Below are 11,539 nucleotides of genomic sequence, written 5' to 3' on the forward strand. Positions count from 1 at the left end.
TCAAAGTTTAATTTCTAACCCGACAGGAAATCTTAATAGAACACGCTCGTTAAAACATCCATGTGGTTAATTATTTTATCTCGGTCAACTTCCTGCCGGCTTGGCGAACCCGTCTGAAGTGATTATTTTATAAAAGTTTAGATTTATTTGATGAATGGTGTGGATCAATAAGACAAAAGTCTGCCTGTGTGAAAACTTAAAGATATCTTATTTTAATATCAGCTTGTTCCCTTGGTTTATGAAGAAGAGTCACCTTTATGAATCTAATTTAGACACTGCACATTTACGCCAATGTCCAAAATGTGAATGATTTTGAAATGATGCCCTTATTATTGTGACCAACACGGTAAATGAAAGAAGAAATAAAATATGAATATTAGAGAAAAAAAATAAAAACACTGTGGTTTTTGGCTCTGATCTTTTAAACCAGTGGTTCCCCACTGATGGGTTGGGACCCAAATGTTGGTCATGAATTGCAGTGCAAGAAGTCAATGTTGTCTTGGGGTCCTCGGAAGGCCCGCATCCATACATATTTTTATTTTTATTTTTCCTTTTATGGTGATTCATTTTTGGTCTCTTCTGAAGGTTTTTGTCTTCCTGTATTTAACAAGTTGGTTTTGCCAAGGCAATGGGAAAATTCCTTGAGAAATTGCCAACATTGACATTATCTTTGAAGCCAGAGGATGAAATGTTTTTGAATTCGGTGAAGCTAGGAACCTTTCTCCCTATGTATTCACTGGGATGCACGATCTTATCGGTCTGGCATCGGCAGGTATGAAAATTTCTGCCAATTTTTTTTGCCTGAGTTGCCGGGGTTTGAGGCTGAACCAACAGACCTATGTCAGTTGAGGTCTTTGTCTTTATTTATCCTCATTCTTTAAACTTTAAAGTGTTTTTAAGGGACTAAAGTTATTTTCTTTGGCCATCCTCAAACCTTAAAGTGTGTCCAAAAGGACTGAAATTTCTTGTCCGAAAAGCATATTTAAATGATATCAATATCGGTATCCACTAAAATGAATATGTAAATATCGGCATATCAGATATCGGCCAACATCGTGCATCCCTACATATTTGCCACATAGGCCACTGTTGACAACTTTTGGAGAAGTTGATGGAAGTGGCGAAGACCTTTAGTCCTCACCAGTTCCAGCCACTTTTCAGAAAGTGCCAACAAAGTACAGTCAACATAAGAGAAAGACTGCTAGTATTTAATAATGAAGCTGAGATGGCAGTTCAAAATGACGATAGGCTGGACCGTTCACAGACAAGATGGTCGAAGAGCTGGCTCCTGTTTCCTTATACTGAATTACTGAGACTTTAACTCTCATGCAGACACAAAAACAGCCGAAAAATAATCTTTAGAGTCTGAAATCAACATTTTTATTGGAGGAGAAACATTTATTATCAACAAAGTTGAAATATATCACATCAGATCTCCATCTGTGTAACCACACTGAACACTGAAGTGTCCAAACAGCAGCGTAGTAAAAGTCAATGCCTGCTCTGTCCAGAGAAGAAATCCTCATGTCATTCCTGAATCAGTCAGATGATTCCTGGATCAAAGTATGATCATTCCTTAACCACCATCAGATCGCTCCTCGATCAAAGTCCAATTATTTCCTGATCAAAGTAAAAATCACGCTTTGATCACAAATCTTACATTCTTTATTGGTCAGATCATTTCTTAATATCAGTCGGATCGTTTTCTCCTCATGGTCGGAACATTTAGATAGATCCTTTCTAGACTAAAGTTAGATAATTCTTGGATCGCCGTCAGATCATTCCTGGTTTGGCAGATTATTCCTGGGTCATCGTCAGATCATTCCTGGACCACTGTAAGATCATTCCTGGATCATCGTCAGATCATTCCTGGATCACTGTCAGATCATTCCTGGATCACCATAAGATTCCTGGATCACCGTCAGATCATTCCTGGATCATCCCCAGACCATTCCTGGATCATCCCCAGACCATTCCTGGATCATCATCAGATCATTCCTGGATCATCCCCAGATCATTCCTGGATCATCCTCAGATAATTCCTGGATCATCATCAGATCATTCCCGGATAATCCCCAGATCATTCCTGGATCATCATCAGATCATTCCTAGATCTTTGTCAGACCATTCCTGGATCCCCGTCAAATCATTCCTGGATCACAGTCAGGTGTTAATAAATCAGGGTGAAATCGTTCCTTAACCAGAGTCAGATCCTTGATCATGGTCAGATCGTTTGATTATGGTCAGATCATTCCTCAACTGTGATTAAAACATTCCTTAATAGGGATGGGAATTGCTAAGATTGCTAAGACTACATCGGTTTTCACCGTTAACAACTCCAATCTTATTGAGTCTCTTTCTCTCTGAACACTAAAAAAGATGTCTGCCACCTTCAGTGAGAGTTGCCGACAAGAACACTTGAACTCCTGCTGTAATAAACAGTTTAGAGAACTAAAAATGTTAAACATCAAGTGTTTGGGAGGAGTACACGCTAAATTATACAAACATATTTTTAGTTGGAAATACCTCAGTTAATACAAACTGCCCTCTGGATCTTTAAATTCTGAACTTAAGGGAGAATAAAATACTACTGCTCATTTTCTTTATACGATAAAACCTTAAAATAAATATAAAGCTAAACTCTGGATCCTAGATCTCTGGGAATATCAAAATAAATTTAAATTTGTACAAAATTTACAGTGCAAAAAGAAGCATGCCTTGCATTAAATCCCTGTTCAAAAGACGTACATTGTGCTGTTTGCATCTTTTTTGAGACCGCTTTAGCTTTTTTTTTGTGACTGCCATGTTTACTTCCTCAACTTCTCTTTTTTTGCCCTCTTCACTGACTGCCTCTGGCAAGATTGTGTTTTCAAGGTGTTTAGAAGTAAAGCATTGATAAGGGAATTCTTAAGATTAAGGCTGAATCACATTTCTCCCCTTAACCCTCAATCTTACCCTCAACCTCAACCCTCAGTCTTAACCTCGCCCCTCAAAACCAAGTGTAAGGGCCTTCTTGTGACTTTGAAATGGGACACCCCGTAATAGCAGTTACGATTTCAGACTGTAGAGAGCAGTAATGTGCCAAAAACGGAGTAGTCTGTCAATTCAGAGGAGAAAGAAGAAGAATGCGACGGTATGGTTACCGGCTTACAATGGTAAAAATAAAAGCAAATGTTGCACTACAGAAAGGCAAATAATCCATAAAATAACATTAAACTAAGATATTGGAGTAGTTTTCATAATTTTTAGATCTCTATTAACAAAGAAATGTATATATTTGTAGCTCGATTTCTTCTTTCTTTGAGTGATAACCCTCAATACCAAGAGAGCTCCAGGAACATCTTAAAATGGAGAGGGATAAAGCCCTCGCACTGCGCTGGAACATGCATTTTGAGACAGGATTAAGATTGAGGGTTAAGGGGAGAATTGGGATTCAGTCTATATATACTGTACACTATTAATGGATTAAACCCAGGGAAACCCGGTTTTCAATTCCCATCCCCATTCCTTAATCACAGTCAAACCATTCCTGGATCACCATCAAATCGACCCTGGATCAGGGTCGGATCTTTCCTTAGCCACAGTCAGATCGTTTCCTGATTGTGGACACATCAGTCTTTGATTATGGTCTGATCGTTCCTCGATCAACGTCAGATCATATCTTGATTGTGGTCAGATCATATCTTGATTGTGGTCAGATCATATCTTGATTGTGGTCAGATCGTTCATTGATTGTGGACAGATCTTTTCTTGGTTGTGGTCAGATTGTTCCTTGATCACAGTAATATTGTACCTTGATTGTGGTCATATTGTATCTTGACTGTGGTCATATCGTATCTTGACTGTAGTCAGATCATATCTTGACTGTGGTCAGATCATATCTTGATTGTGGTCAGATTATATCTTGATTGTGGTCAGATTGTTCCTGCATTTCTTCATGCAACACTGTCCTTGTCAATGTCCCCTGATTGCCTTCACACAGTTCACCTCACAAACATTACAGTTAAATTCATATGTACATTATTATTGTTTTATTCATGTGTCATTAATGTTTACAGTATAAATTAGTCTGAAGTTAAGATCATCCTTGTGTTTTAATCAAAGTGCTTATTAACCACATTAAACCCTCACCTTTCTACATCTGAAGTTTCATCAACTTCCTGTAACAATCTGAAGTCCCATCCACCTTAAATTGTGATTGGTTAGCAGTATGCAAGTCAGACAGATGGGCTGGGACTTAAATTTATTTCCTAATAGATGGGTATCTTTTAGGTCATTGTTACTGGACTAAACAAAACGCTTTTCAGTTTTCATGTGAACAAATAAGCACATAAAGAGAACATGAAGTGTGGATGTGGAGGAGAATGGCCTCTAATCTTTACAGGTACCCGCCCACATGAGGCCTAGGTCTGAAACCTAACTATGGTACATGTGCTGTCTGATGGCTACAGCTCACTGCTCATATAAGTTTGTGTATATCATAGTACCATGAGGCTGCGTCAAAAATAACAGCATGTTTTACATCAATGTGAATTCAGTCTGAACATAAAAAAATGAATACTGAGGACGACAGTGTCTGTGGGATTAAACAGTGACCATTAAACAGACTAGGAGGGTCATGGGACTGAACTTTAAACTTGATTTGTTTCTTCTAAAAATCAAACACATACAGATACCTGTTTGACAGCATGGCAGCAAAAATATAAGTTCTTGGCACCCTGTATTAGATAATTCCAATCAAAATCTTAGGCAGGCTAAAGTTCTCTCTTTCTCTTTACTTCAGAAAGGTAAAGCTCCATGTATTCTAGATTCATCTAAACCAGAGGGAAATATTTTAAGACCTTTTTTGTTTTGATCTTGATGATTACAGCTTACAGCTCATGGAAATCACAAATCCACTACCTCTAAATATCAAAATATTGTGGAAAATTCCAATTTGCAAAGGTTTCCTTAGCCTTCATTCTTTTACTCTGGTTCAGGGCACACAACCACCATCATGGGGAAGACTGCTGACTGGACTATTGTCCAGAAGACCATCACTGGCATCCTCCATGAGGAGGGTAAGCCACAGAAGGCTGCTGCTGTAGGTCAGGCTGTTCTCAGAGGCTGTATCAAAGCAGATTCATGGAAAGTTGACTGAAGAAGTAAGTGTGATAAGAAAAGGAGCACAACGAACAGGGATGAGCTCAGCCATCAGAAGACTGTCAAACGAAGCTGACTCAAGAACTTAAGGGAGCTTTAAAAGGACTGGACTGAGACTGGAGTCAGTGGATCAAGAGGGACCACACAGACGGGTCCAGGAGATGGACTTCAAGTGTGGTGTTCCTGTTTTCAGATGAAACTAAATTTTACATTTCATTTGTAAATCAAAGTCCTAGACTCTGGAGGAACATCAGAGAGACCTTCAGGTCTTGAAGTCCAGTGTTTCCAGTCTCCACAGTCAGCGATAGTGTGGGGTGCTGTTGGTCCACTGGTTTTTATCGAGTCCAGAACCAACACTGTCAGCTGTCTACCAGGAGATTTTAGAGCCCTTCATGCTTCCATCTGTGGAGAAGCAGATCAGAGATGCTGATTTCCTTTTCAGCTGCCCGCAGTGAAGCCAGAACTACCAGAAACTGGTTTACTGACCATGGTGTTACTGGGTTTGATTGGCCAGCCAACTGGTCTGACCTGAACCCCATAGAGGATCTCTGGAAGATAAGAGACATGAGACTCAACAATGGCTGCTATTAGAAGCAACCTGGGCTTCATAACACCCCAGCAGGACCACGGACTGATCGGCTCCATGACGCGAGCATAGATGCAGGAATTCATGAAAAAGGAGCCCTGACCATGTACTGAATTTAATAGAAAGTCAACATTTATGCATTAAAAATCCTTTTCTGGACTGATGATTGTGATATTCTAATATTTCGAGACAGTGGATTTTAGATTTGTGAGCTTTAAGCCGTAATCATCAAGATTTAAACAAAAAAAGTCTGAAATATTTCACTTTGTATGAGATCAATCTAGATTGTACGGAAGTTTAACTTTAAGCATTAAATCACAGGAAAAACCTTTTCATTATATGCCAGTTTTTTAAAGATGCACCTGTTTAAAGGTGATCAGGACTGATCTGCATTCAGGAGGTAACTTAAATAAGATAAATAATAATATGTGAAATAGACCAAAATATTTATTTAAATTTAGCTTATTTGAAAGTTCAACCCCTACAGCGTCTTCACTGAAAAAAGCTGTCCCCCTGCAGTTCCTGACCTCTGGTTTAGGTTCTCACACCGGCAGTCTGGACCTTTACACAGCCACCATGAACCCCGTCTGAAACAGCTCTGAACAGGGACTAAGTAAATCCTCCTGGCCTGTGCTGTCACGTCTGACCTTAAAAATGACCTTTAGGACCACTGAAGAGCTCTAGTGTGTGTGAGGAAATACCATCTTCACGAATGTGAGTTCTGAGGGGTCCCTGACCACAGATCGGGACCCTTAGAGCTCCGTCTGTCTGTTCCAGCATCTCGATAAAGCTTTCATGAACCTTGGAGACATGACTGTTTCCTCCTCAGTCAATGGAAATGAACCCTACCATCCTCTGACTTCTACATGTGATCCGGTGAAACTTCTAAAAAGGTTAAGAGACGACAAGTCCGAGTGGTCCTCAGCTCTTCCAGTCCCAGGGCACACATAGGTCCCCATCCTGCATGACGGAGAAGAAGTGAGACACGCAGAGGTGGAGGCCCTGCAGGAGGGGGGAGGGCTGCTCCAGGAGCCGCTGACAGCAGGAGATCATCTGAGCTGACGAGATGCTGGGCTCTTTGGACAAACTCCTCAGAGACAGCGTGTGGACGCACTTCTTCAGCAGCGACTCCTCCTCCACCTGAAGCCTGGACACAAAAGATGGGGAGGGAGGAGTCAGTGACAGAGATAATCCACCAACAAGAGCTGGGTAAAGAAAACTACCAAACTCAGACTTGTCTTAAATTTACTTGTCATTTCAGTTTCTTTATTAGAACACTGATAAACCAACAATTTATTTCTTTCCTTTAGGCTGACGATCCTTTGGGAAAGTGTGTGAAACTGGCAAGGAACGTGAGCAAAACATCCACAGATTGCCCAACATTCTATCTTTGCCTTTGAAAATGTCATCCTTAAATGTTTACAAACATTCTGTCCTTGCCTTTGAAGATGACACCATCCTTTAAAGATTATAAAACATTCCATCCTTGCATTTAAAAAATGATCCCATCCTTTAGCCCTTATAAAATATTCTATCCACATCTTTAAAGATGCCATCCTTTTATGTATATGAAATATTCCAACCTTGCATGAACAGAGGATGTCACCATTAAAAGTTTTTTAAACATTCCATCTTAGCTTTTAAAGATGATATGATCTTTCAAAGTTATAACAGATTCTGTCCTTGTCTAAATGATAGACTGACTTTTAAGGCTTATGAAACATTCCATCCTTGCCTTTATTAAAATGTCATCCTTGGTGGAAAGCTTATAGAGCATTACATCCTAGACTCTAAAGATGATGCCATCCTTTAAAGTTTATAAAACATTCCATCATTGCTTTTAAAGATGAAGTAATCCTTTAGACCTCAAAAATGTTCTAGCCGTTTCTTTAAAGCTGCCATCCTTCTATGTCTTAAAATATTCCATCCTTGCAATAACAGAGGATGTAATATCTTAAAGTTCTTTAAACATTCCATCCTTGCATTTAAAGATAATATTATCCTTCATTAATATTATCCTTCAAAGTTACAACAGATTCTATCCTTGCCTTTGAAAATGATTGACACACTGTAAAGCTTATTAAACATTCCATCCCTGCTTAAAATTTGATGTTGTCCTTTAAAGCTTATAAAAAAAAATCCTTGTATACAAAGATTCTCTACTTTAAACATTTTTAAATGTTTCTATCCTTGCCGTTATTTTCATCCTCTAAAGCATATTAAACATTCCAGCCTAGCCTTTAAGGATGACGTCATCCTCTAAAACATTCCATCCTTGCATTTAAAGATATCAACCTGAAAAGCGTATAAAATGTTCAATCCTTGTATTTAGAGATGATGTCATTTTTTACAGCCTTTATTAAGCTTTAGAATTATGTCAAAATTTTTATGCTTATAAAACATTCCATCCTGTCCTTAAAGATTTTATTCTTAGTGTATAGCTTATAGAGCATTTTATCTTTATATTTAAAGATCATGCCATCCTTTAAAGTCCATAAAACCTTCCGTCCTTGCATTTAAAGATGTCATCCTGAAAATTTTATAAACATTCCATCCTTGTCTTTTGGATGCAGGCCAGTCTAAGCCCCCAGTCATTCCAATCTAACCAGTGCCCCATAAGATTTATTAACTAAATTGCATATCAGCTTGTCTGTTAAAAGCATGTATTGAGGGAGAAAAGCCGTTGGGTATCCCAGCATGCTTTGTGCAGTGTAGCTGTTAGTTATAGTAATGAAGTGGGTACTGATCAGAGCTTGGAGACATTTTTTTAATTGTTGCCAGTACAGATGATAGATAATGACTGGGTCTTTATAACTCTGGGTCGGTTCTTCTTAAAAACTTCTGTTTCCAGAACTATCCTCCTACATGTAGACCAGGTCTACATCTCTTCCCACCTTTGCTTATCCTTCATCAGTGACAGTTCATTAATCATGTGACTCACTGTTTCCTGCGTTGTGTGCGTTGTCGAGCCTCGGGTGCATGGCTCTGGAGATAAACCTGCAGCTTGGGGGGGTCACAGTTGGTGGGGATGAGGAAGTGTCCCATCTCATGTAGACTGGGGTTGGACCGGTCGCTGTGATGGATCAAAACAAAGCCAGATCTTACTCATAAAACAGAGACACCTGTTTTTAGTGTTAGTGGTGAGAGGCAGAGAGGGAGCCTACTTCTCCAGCAGCATGGTCAGACCCTGCAGGCTCCGGGGGTGCAGCCGGAGCCGTCCCGTCAGCAGGCTCTTGTGGAAGGTGTTCAGTGTGCTGTAGTGCTCCGCAATGGGCTGGACCGGGCCCAGACGCTCTTTATGGACCACCTGAGCCCCCCCCAGGAGGAGGCTGATCCGCTCCTTCAGCCAGTCTGTCTGCTGCTGCAGGGCGCGATAGCTGGGCAGCTGCTCGAACAGCTGAGGACAGGGACGGGGACAAGGAGGAAGAGGAGGATGAGGACGGGGATCACCAGGAAGTCAAGGAGGAGGGGCCAGAGAAAGAAGAGGGGTCAGTGAAGATGAAGGGACACAGGAAAGAGAGACAGCAGCAGATCTCCCTTACCTTGGTCCACTGGTGATGAACGTCCATGGTTCCCAACATGACATGTCCAGAGGCATCCATCCCTGATTGGTCAGCAAACACGACCGTGTGTCCTGGAGGATAAAGAGCAGATTAAAGGGACAGTCCAAATATTTTACCCTTGTATGAAATCCATTTTAAACTGTTATCTGACAGTGAAGCTTCCTGAGAACAGAGACGAATCTGCTCAATAAGGGAGAGAGTGGTCTGTGGAAAGCTGTGCTGGTGAACCTATTTGAACCTATACGAACATATTTGAAGGCGCCTGTATCAGTCAGTGATACCGGAGTGAACACAAACATCTGTCCCTCATCAGGTGAGTCTGCTGTTACCTTGCAGGTTGATGAGAGCGTCAGGGTTCTGCTGAGACAGTCGGCTCAGACTCTGCAACTGGCTGCACCGGTGAGCAACTCCCCAACTACGCTGCCACCTACCAGACAAGATCATATCACCATCATCATCATCATCGAGTGTGTTCAAGTGCACACTAATACTCTGATAATTATTTGATTGCTGTAGCTACCTGATCACTACGCCTGTTAATCATACAAAAAGAAATAAAATCCACGCTCCAACCAATCAATCAGTCATTGGGGTTTTTAAAAAGAACCCTGCCAATATCTCAAGATCAATTTAATCCATGACAGGTTCCTCCTGCACCCTCCTGGTAATCCAAATATAGTCAATGATTAACATTACAAGCTATCCGTAGCATTATACGTTGTTTTTAACCCCATTAGGTTGATTTAAAAAAGTTACTGACTCAGAGACGACCCCCTATAATCACAGGATTTCTGGCATGATCAACATTTAAAAACATATCGCCTACAAAATCACTGATAAATCGATAATAACAGATTAAAACCTGACCTTTAAACACCATCCCCTGACCTGGAGCACGTTTACCTGACTTACTGAATCCTGACTGTATGATGATGATCTTTGACCTCTCTCAGACTCAGTCACTGTAATAACAGGCCTGTATTTGGTTGGTATCTGTTTATTATTAATTTTTAATACTTCGGATATAAAAGCCTTTTTAAAACATGCTGTAACCGAGACGTGAGGGTGCTGAATATCAAAGGAATAATCACTTAACAAATCATCTGTTAGCAAACACAGAAGAGCGAGACAGATGGACAGAAAATCACCACAACAAGGCATTAATGGTGACGCCCTTCTCTGCTCTGTATTGTCGGGTCAGTCTGTGAAGTTTATGAAATCCTCTGCAGTCTGCAGGAAGGGCTGACCGATTTTTGATAATTGAGGCCAAGGTTGTGATTTATTGATGATATCAGTGCATGTGTGTTGGATCAGTAGCATTGGTGCTAGCAGCCTGGCTAACAGTTCCCTCATTTTGGAGCAGAAAAGTGTATCAAGCTATTATTGAGTTCTGATCTACAAAACTATTTATTCCTGGCACTTTGAAACCCTTTTACACCACCATTTCTGCCCATTTTTTTCACATTTGTTTTCACGTTAAGCCTATTTTTGCAACTTTGAGCCAATTTGAATCTATTTTTAACCCTTTTCACTACTTTAGCCACCCACTTTCCCCTAATAACCAATTTTTGCCACTTTTAGCTGATTTCTGCATCTTTTAACCCTTTTCTGCAATTTTAACCAAATTTTGCCACATTCAACTGCTTTTCACCATTTTACCACCCATTTCCACTTTGAGTCAGTTTTGCCACTTTTGACCCATTTTTGCCACTCTTCCATCACTTATGGTTACTTTTACCTTAATTCTGTGATTCTTTTATTATTTTTTTCCTCCAAAGTCATTCAAATTACATCCTCTCCAGTGGTTCTTATTCAGGAAGATTAACTATACAATTGACCATGATCTTTGACTTCCATGGGCCTTTTTGCAACTGTAACCCATTTTTGCCACTTTTTTAAAGCTTTACATCATTTTTACCACTGATCTGAACTTATTTTGCCACTTTTAACAACTTTAAACTAGGGGTGCACCGATTGCAATTTTCTGGCCGATCACCGATCACCGATCTTTAAAAAGCCTGACCTGCCGATTCCGATTTTGGCCGATACCGATTTTTTTATAACTGACAGCATACACCTTCAATGTTCCGAACTTATTTTATTGAATAACATTGAACAATTCCCATGAAACAATACAAACTTGTTGCTTTAACCGCACATGAGGTAGTTCTCTCAAATATAAATGAAAAGTTTAAAGCATTGCTGTCCAAACTACTAAATTCAGTATTTATCATGGTGGATAATCAAG

The 11,539-nt window shown here is 40.0% G+C and overlaps 1 protein-coding gene across 1 annotated transcript; it reads right to left on the reverse strand.

The window, feature by feature from the left end:
* Positions 1-6,162: 6,162 nt before the first annotated feature.
* On the reverse strand, positions 6,163-9,735 carry tcaim (T cell activation inhibitor, mitochondrial). The gene is made up of 5 exons (XM_041793233.1): positions 9,621-9,735; positions 9,271-9,362; positions 8,893-9,125; positions 8,670-8,801; positions 6,163-6,875 (listed from the first exon to the last, which is right to left on the reverse strand). Exons 1-5 carry the CDS (start codon positions 9,733-9,735, stop codon positions 6,650-6,652), a joined length of 798 nt encoding a protein of 265 aa, XP_041649167.1. The 3' UTR covers positions 6,163-6,649.
* Between the last annotated feature and the right edge of the window lie 1,804 nt (positions 9,736-11,539).

The sequence above is a fragment of the Cheilinus undulatus genome, linkage group 8, assembly GCF_018320785.1.
Source record: "Cheilinus undulatus linkage group 8, ASM1832078v1, whole genome shotgun sequence".
NCBI lineage: Eukaryota > Metazoa > Chordata > Actinopteri > Labriformes > Labridae > Cheilinus > Cheilinus undulatus.